Source organism: Drosophila montana, unplaced genomic scaffold, assembly GCF_035044405.1.
Source record: "Drosophila montana isolate Dmon_TW-CO22-7 unplaced genomic scaffold, ASM3504440v1 contig_2178_1, whole genome shotgun sequence".
NCBI classification, from domain to species: Eukaryota; Metazoa; Arthropoda; class Insecta; order Diptera; family Drosophilidae; genus Drosophila; species Drosophila montana.
Window position 1 is genome coordinate 332,676 of NW_026997075.1, and position 19,386 is coordinate 352,061.

The window sequence follows — 19,386 nt, forward strand, 5'->3', positions numbered from 1 at the left end:
TCGACTTGAACTCGTGTGTCTGTAAGTGAAAGATAGCTAATTAAATATTTGGTTCGACTCGAGCCGTGATAAATCCGAGTGCAATTGCAAAATTGATGCAGTATATTGGACTTTTTGGCAGAGGTTTCGGCAAACAGAGTGAACACGTGGGCAAAACTCAAGCTGATGCTAAGCCGAATAAATAAACCAGCAAATGAAAGACCTGGCTCTGCTTTACGGCTAGTTAACTGGCCAAAACAATTCCGACTCTGGCAATTACAAGGCACAACTTTTGCAAGCCCGCATTTGCGAACTAATTCAAACAAACACAGACACACATGCACACTGATACACGCACGACCCTACAGTTGTATGCAATCATGCACACACACACACTCACACGGATACACATGGACACACATATACAGGGCAAAGTCATTCCATTACACATACGCCGGGTGCGCCGTCGTCGTTGCGAACAAAGCGCACGACCACGCCTCCATCCAGCGCCCATCGGAGCTCAGTTGGTGGCTAATTAGCAGGCGGCAGCCCGAAGATGGCTGCGCATAATTGCATGTTGCATTAAATTAAAAGGCTCTGACGTAGGCGGCTCACACACACACACACACACACACCGACGCACACACCGACGCACACACAAAGTTGAAAACAACAGTAACAGAAACCAAATTGAAAATTATGAAAAGTGCAGAATAATACCAAAATGTTGGCGGAATGGGAAGTCGGGCAGTCTGTGACGGCACACATTGTGCGTTCAGTTATATTCTTTTTTTTTTTTTTTTTCTCAACAGTTAAAAATTGTGAATGCAAAAATGCTTAAATCAGCCTCGAGATTATCTGGGTTAGTAGAATTCGCGCGCATTTCCTGCTCATTTCAACCGCATTTTAATGTGACAGAGAAAATTATAATAACACAAGTAAGGGAAGAAAAAATGCCGTAAAGCAAAAAGTGAAAACTTCCAAGACCCACTGTGTGTGAGAGGGACATACCGAGAGCGAGAGAGAAAGAGAAAGAGAGAAAGCGAGAGCGAGAGCGAGAGAAAGCCAGCACACAGGCTCAACAAATTGCGAGCAACGAGTATTTTTATAATTTACACTGACTTTTCCAAGCACCAGATTCAGCATCATCATCAGCACCAAAAACGGAACAGGGGCAGGGGTAGATGGAGGAGTTTTTTGGGTGGGGCGTGGGGCGAGGAACGGTGCAGAGCGGCAAACAGAGGGGCTGCTGCTATTGTCTTTTTTTCCGCAAAGCTCCGCAAATTCCATCGGCAACGGCAGCTAAAACCAAGGCAACTGCTCTATGTAAATGGGTATGCACTATATGGAAAGGGGTGGCAAGTAATCAGGCGAAACCAGCAAACTTTTACTTATAGTTAAATGCTGCAGCTGCACTGAAATACTGACAAAAAGCGTTAGACGGACAGACGGACAGACGGACGACGGGCGTACGACGGGCGTTGGACAACGGCCGCTGACAGGAAATGGAGGCTGCTGCCTGCTGCCTGCTGGCATCATCCTAGCCAAAACCCACAGCCCAACTATCATCTCTATCCCCATAGCAGGATTCTGTTTGGACTGCGCGGTGCTGTGTGGCGCCAACAAAACAGTCATTAAGCCGTTGGCGGCCAGTCAGCGGGCGCATAGTCAGAGGCAATCCAAGCGCAAGGCATTAACATATACACACACACACACACTGAAAAGCGGGCGACGATAAACAACAAATCCGATTAATGCGAAGCAAATCGATTTAAAACCAAGCGCACAGAGGCTTACATAAAACTGAAATCCGTGTTCAAAGCATTCAAGCCAAAAAGATACGGATAATACAATCGAGAGTTTAAAGTTATCGATAACAACGTCTATCGATCATTTCGACTGTCGATTGTCGATTGTTGCCACCAGTAAAAACTATCGATAGTTTTCGATTACACGCATGTTAAGGATATTAGGAAAGCTTGCCTTTAATATGGTAAGCCGATTTGTAGATATGTAAGAAAAAAAGTTAAGCTTTATTGAAAAATATCAGAATTTGCCATGCAATAATGCATTTTTCGATTCATTTATGGCAACAATCAATTGAGACTTGAAAATAAAATACGAATTTAATCGGTTTATTTTTATGAAATTATATTGTGACAAAAATGATATAATTTCTATATTTGTATTCATAACGTGATTGCACGCAGAGTGCTGATTGGTTGACTATTGTGAAACTAATTTAACTAATTAAATATGCGCCTGGTAAAACAAGTTAAGTCGACGTTCTGTTTGCCCACCAATAAATGGCACATGCAAACAAAATGTGCAAATAAAATGCTATTCGATCAAATTGGAATTGCGAGTTGCTGATGCATTCACTCGCATCAATACTTTTTGTATTTATGTTTTAAAACAATGCCAGCTGGCAGCGCGGGAGAGAGCTTTGCTCGTTTGGTGGGCGGAAAGACGAGCTACCAAATGGCAACCAAAATGTTGACATGCCAAATGTGTCATAAACAACTTTGTGTGCACATTTTCTAGGCACACACACACACACACACATTCTCAGCTAGTTGATGCAATTACATTTTTTCTTTTTGCGTCTGCTCTGCCTCGTATTTCTGGCCAAGACCATCTTCAACTCACACAAACAGACGTTTAACTGCACAACGACAACGTCTGCTGTTTGTAAGAGTATCAGAAAGCATTACAATCGAACATCAATTGAATATTTTGATGATGATTTAATACTCTAGCTGACACATTTGCAAATTGTAGTGCTTTCAGTTATACGATAGACTATATTAAATGGCCCATTCAAAGGTTTATAGTTTTATCGCAGCTGTTTGATATAGAAATGCAATCCATCTAGTTTCTTTTTAAGAACAGGTCTTCACTTTGCAATACTAATCGATAATTTCTAAAAGCCTCATTTGGAATGTCGATGGTTCGACGTGCGGTTCGAACCAGCAACCCGCTCTTAATTCGATTTCAAGCTAAAGGCATATTAATAAAACAGATTTGGTATTAGCTTGGTTCGTAGCGTTCAATACCTTACAATTCCGGGCTCCAACTGTTTTGCAGCCTCTTTTTTTATGAAATGGAATATTCTTGTGTAGCCTTATCCCTGTATCAGTTGGTGACAACTTTAATAGCCATTGCTAAGGCAGCACATCAGAAAAAACAAAACAAAAAAAACCATTCCCCTCACTTAAACGAGAAAAGTCCGAGACTGAGCCTGAGTTTTGGACACAGTCACTCTTGGCTTCACACCCAACCTCTAAAGAGCTTTGACTGCGAGTAGTTATAATTTTTAGCATTCTTTTGCCTACAACGTTTTGCTGTCACTTTTTCTTGTGCTTGTGCTTGTGCTTGTGCTTGTGCTTGTGCTTGTGCTGCTGTTCTCATTCAAGCGCACTTGAACAAATAAGCACTCTTGGCCATACTCACTTAGCCACTTATTTACAGCTGTTGCCATTGTTGTTAGCATTGTTGATGTCGCTGTTGTAGTCGCAACTGTCACGCCCACTGCTTTCAGCCATGCACGAGTATTATGTGCTCTATTAGTGTAACATAATGCGGCGACAATGGCTGTGGACGTCATTTTGGTTAAGTACCGTCGCCAGCTCAGCCAGATGGCTCCTCAACTACACATGAACCGAATCAAATACATACACAAATACAAACATATATTAATACCGAACACTACATTTTTCATTGATTGCACCTTGATGGACCAAAGATATTACTGCTAAGTAACAGACAATAGATACACTGATTGATCGATGGGTTGGGCTGAGTTACATTCGATTTAGCTAGCTTATGTTAGTTTACTTGAGGTTATGTTGGGTTATGTTAGGTTAAATTGGGCAGAATTGATGCCTCTCATAAATATCAATAAATATTTAAGTTAAAGCAGCCAATTTTAACAGAATTCTTACTTCAGTTCCTTAAGATGAAAATATATCATATGAAGAACTCATATTACCAGCTTAAGCAACCAAAATACTCATGAAGTAAACAGATTTCGGAATTGATTGCTTGATTGCTTACAATTCGCAACGAGTTTAAGCTTTGCACAACTGCAATGGCGTTGATCGAAACGGAAGGTGATTGAAACTATGCACACAACCTGCTTTTCTTGGTCCTTTTGATAGCAGAATTAGAATTATTATTTTATTTCAATAATAACATCTCTTTAAGGGCCAATTCGCAACGTTTCTAAAGTGCTGAAGAGCCAAGAAATGTGACGAGCAACTTTTTGACCAATTTAAGTTACCCAATTACGAGCAGAAAGAAGAAAAGTGTATGCAAATATCAAACAAACCAAAAGAAATAACAACAACAAACAGCAGCAACAACATCTGCGTAAACAAACGTTGTTGAATAAACAGCGCATAGCTGAAGAAACACAATTTTGGGCATAAAACTGCATTCAAGCACTTGGGCGGCCGGCGCAATGAAATGGAATAATAATAATAATAACAGACAATTACCGAATGTCGTATACCCTTTTTTTATAGAGACGGAACCCAACGCCAAGTGCACTAAAGGAGGCAATTTTTAAGAAATTTCTACATTGCCTCGTTGGGCTCAGCTCAGAGGAGATTTTTGGGGAACCGCTGCGGAAAGAACAGTTGGGCACTGCAGGGTGCAGGGCCAGTTGTACGAGTAAACAGTGTACAGTGTACAGTGAAACTGTTGTCAAGTGCGTGCTTGCCAGCGAGTGTGTATTTTATTTCGGGCTTGCCTGACAACCGAAGCATGCGACACAAGATAAATATGCGACAAGTTGGTGCCCCGGCCCCAGCCCCGGCCCCAGCTCCAGTGACCTTCAATGTTCGTCCATCTACGGCATCCAGCTGAAGCCCACGGCTGTCCAGTGCAGCAATAAGTGTCGTCAAAAATATGTACTTACCCGTAGTTGGCCCACAACTTTGATAAGTACTGGCCGTACTCGTTGTTGCTCTGCTCTGCTCTGCTCTGCTGTTTGGTTGGCTCTTGCCGGCTTTTGGAATTTCAAATGCATTTTGTGGCCCAGGGCCAAGGCGCATGCCACAAAAGTCTTTTGGCCAAATTTAATTGTTCCAAATGCTACAAATTTCCAGGGACAGCTGCGACCAATTTTTCTCCTTTTCGGTCCGCCCTGCTGCCATACTGCACTACCAATCTAAGACTTCTTTCAACTCTTATTTACATAAATTAATTATTTTTGCCGCTGACGGCAGTTTCCGCCAGGGACGGGGTGCTTCCGAAAGTGTCCTTGCAACAAGCAGCCCATTTACACTGGCTCCATGGTTCCCGTACCGGAACCGGAACCAATTGCAATTAACACTGTAAGTGCGCCTACTGCCACTGTTATTGTACATTTTAATGTCAGCAATTGCGTTCATAAAGAAACCCCAACATCAATATCTAATTACGGTCATAACTTTTAATTAGTCTTGTTGCGCAATTTGGTTATACGGATCAGAACGTCTGTAATACATTCGCTGTTAAGGCTAGCACATTGTTATTGCGACTGTTATTCCTATATATACATAACCCACTCAGTTTAGGGCTGATGGCTAATCTAACCGTGTAGTTTTACAGTCGATTTACTGCTATTCTGACTGCTGCAGTCAATTCGGATCTGCGTAATGTGGATCTTTTAATATTTCCACTGTTAGCTGTACTGTCACTGTTAACTCGCTGTTAACCCTACTTGACTATAAATGTTAGTATCAGCCACTGTTACTTTCTCCTACTAGCATTTACCTTGCTGCCACTGCTACTGAAACTGTTACACAAATTATAACTGTTTACGCACCAACAGCTGCTCTTAATAACATTTATATTTGAACTCTTTGACTAAATAAACTGCTAATACTGCGATTTGTACTGCAGTATAAAAATAGTCGTATTCATTTATTCATTCCTTCCACGGTTGTTACTGTTATTCGTCCTACCTCGCTCAGTTAGAGATAGTGTAAATGCTATTTAAAGCCACGCCCACTGGCTTACTGCCCTACTGCAGCTGCCATTCAAGTGCTACTGCAAGCAGTGTAAACATCAAGTGCTGCTTCATTCGACTTTGCTTCTGGGCCCAAGCAATTGCAATTAATTCAATGTCAGTTCAACTGTGGCTGAGACAAAGGCTAAACTGGGGCGCAGAGCTACAGCTGTAGACGGAGAGATATGCGTGGATGCGAATGCAAGCGGATGGGGGCATACCCCAGCGGGCAGATGGCAAGTAGTTTGCCGAGGCAGCGTCATTCGAAATCGCTAAAACTTTTTGACAATGGCCCTGGCTGCGACGCAGTCGTAAGTGCTTATCTGTGCAGCAGAAAGTCGGTGCCTCAATCCGTTTGCCTGTGCCCCAAATGCTCAAGCCCCAACTCCGCGCCAAAGTCGATTTCGACGCCGTTGCCGTTGCCGTTGCCGTTGCCTTTCCAACGACTTATTCTGCTTGCCAGCCAAAGCCTGAGTACGATGATGACGTCGATGACGATGATGACATCGATGATGATGACGATGTTGATGATGCTCATTGCACTCCTTTAAGCACAACAGCGTAAAAATAAATCAATGCATTTCCGTCAAAGCTGTAAACCCAAAAAGAAAATCGCTTCGAAACAACCTTCCGCCTTCAGGCTCGTCTCCATAAATCCAAACTTTGGCTTAACCCTTTAATTAAACAAATTAATTTGTTTTTCATCACTGCCCGTTCTTCTGAAACTATTGCAGACCATAAATAGTTTCATATACTTATATAGAAGTTGTGGGCTAAATTTAATCGCTATGCCAAAAATATGTCATCTAAACAATTTGGTTGGATAGATGCCATGGCTGTGGCCCAAGTTATTTATGCTTTGGAGTCTGAGTCTATTTTTGAAAACATATACATATATTGTTCGATCGGGTTTTGGTTTAGGGCTTTCTTTTTCTATATAAATGGGGAATTTCGGGCCCCAAACAGTCGAAGTTTGACTTCCATGCTACATCTATAAACTGTGTTCTGTCGAAGTTGAAAATGAAATTTATATAACAAGTTGTATACTATATAATATATAATAATATATATTTATTTTATTAAGAATAAACATTTCATTTAATAAAATCCAAAACTTAAACAAACGGATCTCAATCATTAAAAAAAAAATTAATAAAATGCAGCGCACTTTAGACGCCGCTGGGGAGCGATTTATCTATAGATTTATCTCCCTCTTTTTTTTTGCAGTGTAATTTCAACTAGATTCAGTTTATTTCACACACGATTATTATGATTGAGTTGCGTAGATTAGTGAGTTTTCATTGTCTGCGGCAACTTGGGTGAATAGCTCCCTTGAGTCCAATAAGCCATAACAACAATATGCAGCTTTAATTAGTGTTTAAGGCTAATTATATAATATGAGAAGTTTTTTGGGGCCAAACGCTCGCAGTTGGCCATTTGGCTTTGCCATAAAATGACGTCGACGATGTCAAAGGCAAATTTAGCACCGTACAAAAACCAAAGAAAAAACAACTTTAAAACTGTGCACGGCTACGTTCCGGCAGCAGCTGGCTTCTAGTGCCCTTTAACCATTTACCCCGTTGCCCAGGCGCCCCCGCCCCCACCCCGCACTTCTTACACCTTGTTCTGGGCAAAAATACCAAAAATAAGTAAACGCAGCTTAGCAAATTGTGCGCTGCCAACGACTTGAGTTTTATTTTTATGTTGATGCAAAAACTTTACGTGCTCAAGTTTATTGAGTGGCTCCTGTGTATGAAATTTAGTTTGTGTGCGTATGTCCATGTGTGTGTGTGTGTGTGTGGTGTGTGTGATGTGTGTGGTGTGTGTGCCAGTTAAATGGATAAAGCGAGGGCTAAGCTTGGGTCGCCCAACAAAAGCCACTCGTCTTGGCTTAATCAGCAACTGTCTGCCTGGAGACATCGAGTTTTAATGTTCAACAATTCTATTTGAGCACGCGAATTGCCTATGTGTATACCCTGCAGATATTGAAGCTAGAGTTGTGCAAGGCAGTTCAGGTTTGCTTGAAGAATAGAATATGCTGCAGCCCATTTCATTATCAAACATACTTAAAAACAGTTGCAACAGGTTTGGCAGGCACACATACATCTAGATGGTGTTTTAAATAATAAACAACGAGAAAGTAAGAATTAAGTCTTAATACCCTTGCAGACATTTCCCTTTTGCAGATATGTCAGAATAGTGGAGCTCGAAAATGCTGATGAAAAAAGATCCTACTATTCGACCTATTATATAGTGGTCCGATGTTAATAAGAGCTTGCATACATATAAGAAGCATAGTTAAACTTTTAAATGCCGAATTTGGGTACATTATTCCTATGGCAGCTATATTGTATAGTTGTCCGATCCGTCAGTTCCGACATATGTACAGCCTGCAACAGAAAGACGGGCCTATGCAAAGTTTCAAGACGATAGTTTTAAAACTGAGAGACTAGTTCGTATAGAAACAGACAGACCGACAGACGGACACGCCTATATAAACTAGGATGTTAATGCTAATATAGAAAAAATATACCTTATGGAGTTGGAGATGTATCCTTCTATGCGTTACATATTTCATGAACAAATAATTATACCCTCTACAAGGGTATTGAAAAGACTTATAGCCAAGAGGCTGACATGACTGATTTGTTAAATGATTTTATATGTTTCCTATTTGTAAAATATATTATGTTGCCCCACATTGCAAACTATTCCACAGTTAGCATACTATGACCTCCGCCTAAGAGCCATACACTAGCTTAAGATGTTAGATTTCATCAAATTCAATATATGAATTCCTTAAGAGCTGAGCCCGTGTCAATATATATTCAAATTTAATTAGATACATTTGAATATTGATAAAATGGCAAATGCGCAAAATGCAATGCTCATAATCAGATCGGTTACATTGAGTAGGTCCGCTTGACCTGACGCTGCCAGCAATATTACTTTGCATATTCATAATGGTGGAGAGAGTCGTAACAGCGCAATATCAGATGCCAGGCAAAGTAAAAGTCTTGACTGCGGGCGCCTCAATTTTTAATGAAGCCAACGCAGCGCAGCAGCAGCAGCGGCAGCAGAAGCGGCAGCAGCAGCCACGCCCTTATGGCCATAAAATGAAATGGGGAAATTGGCGCCCAGGGGCCACGGCCAGGAGCTGCTAAAAGAAAGACCAAAATGTTGCATCACTTTTTAACGGACATTGCAAAAAGCCATTAAGCAAACTAACACCAAGTGGGCCAAAGCCGCACTCGTTCCCCATTGCAGCAGCGACTCGCAACAACAGCCAACGGCTTCAAGTCCAAGTCCAACTCCTGCTCTCCAAAAGCTATCTACGAATACGAATATATGTATATATTCAAAAGCCACGCATTCCCGTCGCCCCACGCACAATCAAAGGCTTTTCAGGCCAGCTACCAAATGACTTCTTGTTGTCCAAGTTTGTGATACCAAACTATTTCACACACTTAAGCATTCAGATAATATTTTGGGACATGCGACAAACTTGTGTCGTTTGTGTCTGTCTTTGACATTTAGACACTAAACTGAAAGCCCGAAACAGAGTCTGCTCGACTGTGTGGCTTATTTGATTAGTTTCGAATAAATTTAGCAGCTGCTAGCACGATTTTAGCCTAGAATTCGTTTTGCGAAAATATTCCAAGCGTATATTATATTATTATTTAAATGTTTATGGGTTTTCCATATTGCAAAATAAATCAATTAATTTAATTACTGTCCTATGTTCCTAACTATGAAAGCCTGGGTACAGTGCGTAAGTACATAAAAGCATAAATTGACTTTGAAATTAAGTATATGTATGTGTGTAGGTCTGTGCATAATTACAAATGTAATTGTGCTGCGACTATTAAAGCAGCATTGACAAGTATTCAGAGTTTTCAAGGCAATTGCAAATTAATAATCACACACACACACACACCCACACACACACAACACACGTGTTTGTCTGAAAGTCTTTCTATAGAACAAAACATAAGAGGCTTAAATACTTTTAATTAGAATTTGTCTATTTTTCGACTGCATTTTGGCAAGTTCTGAAAGCGGGAATTCAAAATACCAAAAATAAACAAATGAATGAACTTAAACACGTACACACACACACACACACACACACAAACACACGCAGTTACAATTAAGTTTCTATATTTCTGTTATCAGTGTACGTGCGCATGTGGGTGTGTGTTTGTGTGTGTGTGTGCTAGAGTGTTTGCCCACAACTACATTAACACTTTTTGGCTTTGACTTGATTTGCACAAAGCAGATGAGATGCTTCTGTTTGTCTAGCGCCCTCTTTTGTTTGGAACATTTAAATGAGAAAACTTTTATCTAGACCCCCCGCCTGTACACTTGCCTCTATCTCTCTCTCTGCCCAGCTAGGCATCTATCCACACATTCGCGCTCTCTCTCTCTCTGTCTGTTACATAAATAACATCTAAGAGTGAACTTAACAGCCAAATGACGCACATTGGTCCAGGAATATCAAAAAATACTCGTATTTACCCAAAAGTCAAGTAAAGCAATGTTTTTTTTTTTTTTATTTTTGGTTTGTTTACTTTTCTGAACTCTGCAAGTTACACACAAGTTATGCGTGAGTTTTATATGACTTTTTATTGACAAAATGACAGCATTATGTGGCCAGCAGTCACATAATGATACTATAGTGCGAGTAAAGTACACTGCGTATTTGTGCATACCCTGTATTTGGGCAGCACACTTGAGAGTTCATGTTTGAAGTTAAGAAAAGCTGCCATGCATCCATGCATTTCTACAACAAAGATGTCAAAATTAGTTCGTTGTAACTGATTTAGAGCTCGGAAACGGGTTTTTATTAAATTTAGTTACTTTAGAAATTAGAAATAACCCTGTAGAATTTTTTTTAAGTTAAAATTTTAATAATTTAGATAAAAGAAATAGCCCTGTAATAGTGGAAGCTTTTTTTCAAGAAGTTGAAACATTAGATATATCAGAAATAACACCGAAATCTGGATATATTTTTGGAAAAATTCAAAAACATCAAAAATTAGAATTAGCCCTTATATCGGCAAATATCTTTTAAAAGGTTAAACATTTTGAAATATCAGTAATTAAAAATGAACCTGAATTCGGGAAATATTTTTTGATAAGTTATTAATTTAGATATATCAGAAATTAGAAACAAGTTAATAATTTTGGATATATCAGAAGTAAGAAATATGATAACTTAAGCGACAGTTGGGCATATCCTTTTTTGAATTAAGTCAACAGATTTCTGCTAGAATCCTTAACATAAAACAAGCTAACGTTTTCTGGTATGGATTGCCCGACTAAAGATACTTTGGTGCCTAAAGTCCGAATCCTTATAAGGTTTTTAAGGCTTTAGTATCGTAATATGTGTATTGAACAAAGCACACGGATGTAGATATTAAAATTTTATTTTCAATTCTTATAAGTGAAATATTCTTTATCGATGAACAGCCTACATACAGGGATTAGAGTTGAGATCTTCTAAGAAAGTTCTTTACTATATCATATAGCTTGGATGAGAATATTCGATAAGAAAAAGATTGTGATATTGAAGCTCAATTGCCAACAACTGCTGCAAGGGTATTCCTGGAACGGTACGCCAAATGTTTACGATTTTTTCTTACTGTAGATGTCGTTACATACTTACATGTAAGCAAGAGCAAGTTGCTGTCATCGCCAGCACATAAAAAACTTTAAGCAACAAAATCGCATAAACTGTTGTTAAGTGAAAGTGCGATAAATCAATTTGTAATTGGGCCAAGTTTTGCCTGTTGGCCTGTTGGCCGGCTGGCCTGCTGGCCTCTGTTTGTCTATTGGTATTCCCACCCGGACAACAGACTACCGCTCGTTTTAACCCAAGTATATATGGTCAGATACATATGTGATTTCACTTTTGGGGACAGCCACTGAGCGGTTTTGTTGAGGACTTTTGGCGAGCTTTAGCAGTATTTAGTGTATATATATATATGTATCTATAGATACGACATAAGTATGCATGTAAGTGCGTATAAGTATGTTTTTTGCTCAACTTGATGTTGTTGTTATGGTGATAAAATGATTACATTTTGCAGCCTTTTTGGTCAACAGCTTAAGTCTGTCTATGCTGGACTTTGATACAAATCCCCCCGAAAGTATAAGAAAAACAACAACAACGACTTAGACAACACACACACACATACTTTTTGCAAGTACAAGCATTTAGGATTAAGTACCACATATATATATACATACGTATATACGTACACAAATCTGACAAGCTGGTAAATGTATATTTGCTTGATTTTATTTACAGCTGGATCTACAATTACAGGATGAAGCGGGCGGCGACATCTCCAGTTTCATAACGAATGGCGAATGGGACTTGTTAGGTGAGTTGAGATAAATTGTATTTAAGAGCATTTTTTAATAATTTACTAATTCCGAACATACACACATATACACCACACATTGAGGGCGTAAAAAAAAACTGATTAAATAACTATTTGAAACTGTTAAACAAGAAAATTAACTAGCTCTAACTAATGAATAAATATTGCTTACTAATTAATGACTCTGAATAATTCTCATTTTCTCTTCTGCATACGCCCATCTCATTTGCACCCAATAACCAAAATTCCAACAACAACAACCACTACTACAACAACAACAACAACAACAACCACCACATCTAAATTATACCCAACCAGGTGTGCCCGGTAAACGTAATGAAATCTACTATAATTGCTGCCCAGAACCTTATATTGACATAACATTCGCCATTTTGATACGACGGAAAACTTTATACTATTTTTTCAATTTGATTGTGCCGTGCGTATTGATCGCATCGATGGCACTGCTAGGGTTTACACTGCCACCAGATTCTGGTGAGAAGCTCTCGCTTGGTAAGTGTCCATCTAATACACACTCGAATCCAGAAACCAAAAAACCAAAAACCAAACTAAAACTGAAACAGAAACAGAAACTGAAACCGAAACTGATATCCTTATCCATTTGCTCCAAAGTGTTTCGATTTTTTAATTGTTGACTTTCTGTAGGAATCTTTGCATGCTCTATAAATCAAATTTCATCTATATGTATAAGCATAACAATACACCAGAAACCCCACACACACACACACACACACGCATACAGAGTTATATTATATTTCACTTACATTTGAAAAACGGAAGCCCATTCGCTGCAAGAGGCTGCTGGCAGCAGTAGTAGCAGTAGTAGTAGTAGTAGTAGGACACAAGTTGACTGCCACCATATTCCACACATTACGTATACGCCATAGAGCCTTGACTAACTATGCAAATGCAATGCAATGCAATGCAATCCAATGGCCGACGGCAATGGCAACTCTGGCAGCAAACAAACAAAGAGCGAGCAAGTGTGAGCCTCGGCTCACAAAACAGTCGCCATCATTTGTAATCAAAGTCAACGCTGGCAAAGTGAAAAATATGGCACAGCTGCTGGCCCACCTTTTCAGGACGAGAATAGGACGCAAATGCAGGACGACAGACGACGGACAGCAAATGAGCACAGAGCCTTGAACCCTTGAACCTCAGTTGCAACCATACTAGTTAACCATGTCAAGCAACGCAACTAAAATACAAATATTTGCAATACATTTATATATATATATATATATTTATATTTATATAGATGTATATATATAGAATTTCTAGTGCCTAATGCATCCAGCTCAGTCAACAAGCACAAGGATACTAGCCCGACTTGACACAATTGCTGTCCAATTTTCGAGCTGCGAGATTAATAGATTCTAATCGATATCTATCCAAGCAAAAACGACATTGACAACTTCAGAATTTAATTTAATTTAGATATTTGATTCAATTAAACATTTGCAGTAGTATTGAATAAGATGTTGGAATATGTGTTGCATTTCTTATGAAAATTAGGACAAGGAAACTTTCCATAATATACATGACTTGAAAATACTACAAAGTTGACTTTTGAATTCTTTGCTTTCTTGATATTGATATGAGTATTGTGATCTGTTGATCTAAAGAGGTTCTGCTGCCACCACGATGCCATCGTTCGTGTCAACTTTTGCCAAGACACACACACACACACACACGCGCACAACCACACACACACACACACTCGCGCACACATTAAGCTGAGAAAGTTATGCGAAAATGTGGCAAAATGCTTTGCAGCTCATATCCTGAGCATGTGCGACTACACGACACACGCTCACACACACATACAGAGAGAGAGACGACAGACATTGGCCATGACCATGGCTATGGCTATGGATGTGGCTCATCACGTACTTTCAACACGCAGCATATGGTGCATGTCAAAATTTATACAATACTGCTATACAAAAATACTTATATAAGTATATATACTAGATATAAATATATCGCGTTTATGAGCAAGAGCTGCAAAAGTTTTGCTTGCAGCTGCCAGAAAACAAAAAAATGGCCATATTTTAAAAATTGTTCATAGCGAACACGGCCCCCTTCTCAACATGCGTGTCCGCGTGTCTGTCTCTGTGTGTGTGTCTGTGTGTGTGTGTGTGTGTGTGCGAGCATGCATGTGTGTGTGTGTGTGTGTAGCCAAACGCATTAGGGCTGCCAGCCATGGCTCATGCATAATAGACAAGTTTGCGTAAAACCCTGTGGCTAATTTATGTTTGCCCGACACTCTTGGTGGCCCTGCGCTGCCCCCCCCCCCTTCCCCTCCTCCCACCATTACCCCTCTCTCTCACTCTGTACCGCTCAGCCAGCTGACTTTTCACATAATTTATATAACCTCAAAAGAGCAAGCATAAAATATGCGCAGGACACCAAAAAAATAAAAAAGATAATAAAAAAGATAAGGCTAAGCACTCACTGACAAACGCCAGCTGCCAAAAAGAAACCCGCAGCAAAACCATAAATAATGATAAGTTCCAGGCTATATGACAATAACGCGTATGTGTGTGTGTGTGTGCGAGTGTGTGTTATTTATTTATTTTTGATTTGATTTGATTTGATTGAGAACTAGTTTTCTGACGGCAAAATTGAGAACATACTGTTGACGGACTTCTTGAGGTTCAGCGCAGAGAATACGGTAGTAGTTTTTTATTCAAAAAACGCATGCCACAATGTGGGACCAGTCGCAATTCTATCATATACAATATGCCATCCTTGCAGCAAGGCAGCAGCACGCAACGCTGGAGCAGCGGGCAGGATCAGGCTGGATCAGCTGTCGTGTACTCATTTCTAGTTTGGCAACTGTAGTGCTAACAGAACTAGTCCAATACAGTTATACTATAATAATAATAATAATATAAATTTATAATAATAATATTAATTTCTTTCTCTATCAACCCTTTCTCTCTCCCTCTCTCTCTCTCTCTATCTCTGTGTCTTTCTATGTTTTCTTGTTTTCTGTACCGATTCAAAACTACATTCACAAACTCACACGCACACACACACACACACACACTCACATGCACACACAATTACAAATGGGCGCGCAATAATTTTGTGCTGCATACTTGCAGGAGTTACTATTTTACTATCGCTCACAGTCTTCCTGAACATGGTAGCGGAAACGATGCCAGCGACATCCGATGCCGTGCCGCTGCTGGGTAAGTAGAGGCAACGCCATTTGGCGTTGGCCGCTGGCGCATTGCCATGGGAGCTCTCTGACTTCAAATTAACGCACATTCAACTCAGCTCAACAATAATAACAACAACAACAACAACTACAATAACAGCTACTACAACAACAACAACAACAGCAACAACAACTAATCAAGCTAAGATTCTTGCCTTCCGCACAGCCTCGACAACTGCCGCCGCCATTTTCACGTTTTTATCAACGGTTTTTCTCTCTTAACTTTCCGCCTTTTTTTTTGAATTCGTTTTTATTAGTTTTCGCTTACGTTCTCATTTTCAACTGCCGCTCGGCTGGGCCTTAAAGGTGCAAAGGTGCTTTAGCCGCTTACAGTGAGTGCTGCAAGTACACGCACATTTTGCTGCAAACATTTTAAAGTATGTGACACTTGTGCTACTAATAGAAAGCAAGAAATAGTTTCAGTCTCTGTAGCAGAGCATGGAGCAGAAGTTTGCTTGCTCTAGTTCAGCTTGCATCTATCGCATAGAAGACAAGAACGCGATAGAATAGCGATATTGGCAGCAAAGTGCGTTATCTGCCGCATTCGTGAGCTTGGCTTGAGCCTTGCTTCATCACATTTCTTGCTATTTTGACATTGAACAATTCAATTTCTGTACAATAAATTAAATTGAATCTATGTATATGCATATTTTCTTGATTTATCAAAGCTGTCAAAAGCGCAACTTAAAAATCTTAAATAAAAATTACATTTTTCTTTTCAATCATGCAATTTTTTGAAAAAATATGGCTCGGCTTGGTTTTGGCTGTTCGTTATCCAGCTAATTCGGCTTAAGGTTCAGTTCAAGCCGACTTGCACTCCTGATAAAAATGTTTGCGATTCAAACAGAGTCCTTCCATTGCCTGCAAAGAACTAAGTGTTTTGGCGTGAACTTTCAATTAAAAGAGGAGAACAACAAAACAGAGTAATCATAATAACTACTAACCTCTTCGCATATAAATTTGTCTGGGCAACAATGAAATCAAAGCTCGCCATTCGCGCCGTTGAGATTTGCAGCGCTTTTAGTTTCGAATTTGAAGTTTAGCTGTATTTGTTGATGTCCTTTTCAGATTGTTGGCTATAAACACGTACAACAAATTGCCCCGTTTCAAGTTTCCTGCAGCAAGGCACGCACCTTCGCCGAGGCTCAGGCGCCTGGCACCTGGCACCTGGGCCGAGAACAGGAGGGCAACTTTTCTCGTGCAGCGCCGTGTTGGTGCGTTCGGACATTCTCAAATCTTTTAGTGTCTAGTTTCTGATGTTTGTTTGCTCTTTGTTTTCTTAATATTTCATTTAATGGCCGGCACATGGAGGCGATGGCAGTGGGAGCTGGCAGTGGTAGGTGGCGACCCCGCAGCGTCGTTACTTGGGTCGCCGTGATTTAAGCGATTTCATAAACTTTGAAAATTTATGCGTCGCACACATCTCAAGTTTATCCCAATCACGTGCATATAGCCCAAAACCCAAGTTGCACGCACACCCGAAACAGTTGCAAATGGTAAAACCCAGCAGCCAACTTCTTATCTTATACATATATAGATATATCTATATATATGTATATATCACACACACATCCTTAACTACTTGGAGCTGCCTCGTATTAAAAAGTATTCAGCAAAGTGAAATAAATATTAAGTTAGATATGTTTTCGTTGTGGTGGAAAAAAAGTCAATACTAAAACCAAAATAACTCCCGAGCGCTGGCAAAGGACGAAACACAACACAGTGCCTAACAAAAGTAAGAGGAAAAGAGCAGAAAAAGCAGCGAAGACAACAAATTGTTCTATGAAAATTCCCCAAAATTATTAATATACCCTTAATATTGTAGTTTTTTTTTTTTGAAGATTTGAATAATAGGTTAAGAACACGGATTAGCTCCAGGTAATTTATTTATGGAGAAATCAAATTAGCTTCTATTTTGCTAAGGCAGCTTATATCAGTTAGTTAGTGTAACTTTGTGGTCGTTATCCTGCTAAAATCATGAAACGTATTTACAAACAAGTGTAGCTGCATATATTCCAGTATGTATGTATGTGTATAGGTGTGCCTGTATGTATGTGTGTGCTTAGCTATCTGTAAAGGTGCCAATATATATATATATATATATATATATACATATACATAGTTCATAAAAATAAATTAATGTTCCTAGTAAAACCTCGTGTGATAATTAGTTAACAATCTAGATCTTCATACCTCATCCAGCATTACAACACATGCATTTAAAAAATATGCTTCATGGGTTAATCAGGGCTGCAAACCCAAGAAAATAGAAGTTGCTGGTTCGATTCGCAATGTGATTCGCGACTTACTGCCTTCTTATTTGGCTTGTAGGCCATATTTTTCGATCCAATCTTGTTTTAAATATATTTCCCATTGCCCGTTGTACTGAAAATATTTCAAGCCGTGAATATTATCATATACAAGATGCGGGCTACATTTGTACACTATCCAAAATTGGCATCTACCAAATATGCTTAGATATGCGCAATGCTTTGTACCTTGGAGTTTCTATCAAAAGTTATTATATTCGAAATTCGTTTCGTCCTTTTCGAACCACTATTTGCCTTGATTATAATGTAGAGTAAATAAAGACTAGGAAGATTATCCGAAATATCCTTGAATATTCAATCTGTCCAATCTCTGGTTTCTACTAAATTGCCAAACATCTTAACACATCTACACTGCAAATTATTTCTGATGATCTGACATAACTCCAGGCTTTCCAAAAGCATTCCCATAGTATATCTAGGATAGTTTTGTATATGCAATAAATTTCACCACGCTGTGTTACCTATGAGGTCGACAATAAGAATACATACAAATATATATATATATATATATATATATATATATATACATACATACATGCATATACATTTTAGAGATTCGTGTGAATGTGATTAAGTATAAAGTGCTACATCTTAGGATCATGTGATATTAATACATATATGTATATGTATGCACATGCATGCATGATGTGTGTATGTAAGTATATCCCGTATGTTCACACCTTAAGTGAATAGAGGATTGCGATACAAATTAAATAGATAGTGCCGTTAACATGACTAGTAACGTACAATCCACATCAAAGCATCGATATAGTACATATTGGTTGGGTTACTTGTAAATTACCATAACTAACTAAATACTACTTGAAGCATGATAATACCAAAAAAAAAAAAAAAACAAAAAACAATAATAATCCATAATAAAGCGTTCAGTGTTCCAATTCTATCATTTGTAGCCTAATCGTAAGGTAAGTCATGTGTAAGTCATATTATTGATAAATACGTTCATTCTTGAAATTTCGAAATTGAATTGAAATATCGATCAAGTTGGGTTAGGTTCGGTTCGACCTGAACCTAACCTCAAAGAGATAAGAAATACATATATATGAAAAAATACACGCATTATTCTCCGTTAAATAAAAACCCTATCATCCATTTACGCATGCCAGGCCATATACCAAGATTATTTGATTTACTTAGTTATATTCTAGTTATCATCACAAGTATACTCCACTGCACAGATGATATATAAGTATGTATGCATCACACACACACACACACACACACACACACAGACACATACTACAGTTACAAATGCAAACATATATTAATTACTACACACACACAGAGACACAGACGTATTTACCAAATTCACACACTTATCAAACGTAGTAGTGTATTTTAAATTCCGTATCTTGTATCTTTTATCGTATCGAGGACTGGTATGGCAATCAAACTCAAAGCATGCACTCTGGACCTTTCGAT

At 39.1% G+C, this 19,386-nt stretch overlaps 1 protein-coding gene across 4 annotated transcripts in view; it reads left to right on the forward strand.

Moving 5' to 3' along the window:
* LOC135427294 (neuronal acetylcholine receptor subunit alpha-7-like) overlaps positions 1–19,386 on the forward strand; it is a 170,586-nt gene that overhangs the window by 137,903 nt on the left and 13,297 nt on the right. For all 4 annotated transcript variants that reach the window (XM_064680723.1, XM_064680720.1, XM_064680721.1 and 1 more), the window contains 3 exons: positions 12,288–12,363; positions 12,682–12,876; positions 15,498–15,584. In XM_064680723.1, the coding sequence (XP_064536793.1) occupies positions 12,288–12,363; positions 12,682–12,876; positions 15,498–15,584 (358 nt within the window). The remainder of the gene's footprint in view (positions 1–12,287; positions 12,364–12,681; positions 12,877–15,497; positions 15,585–19,386) is intronic.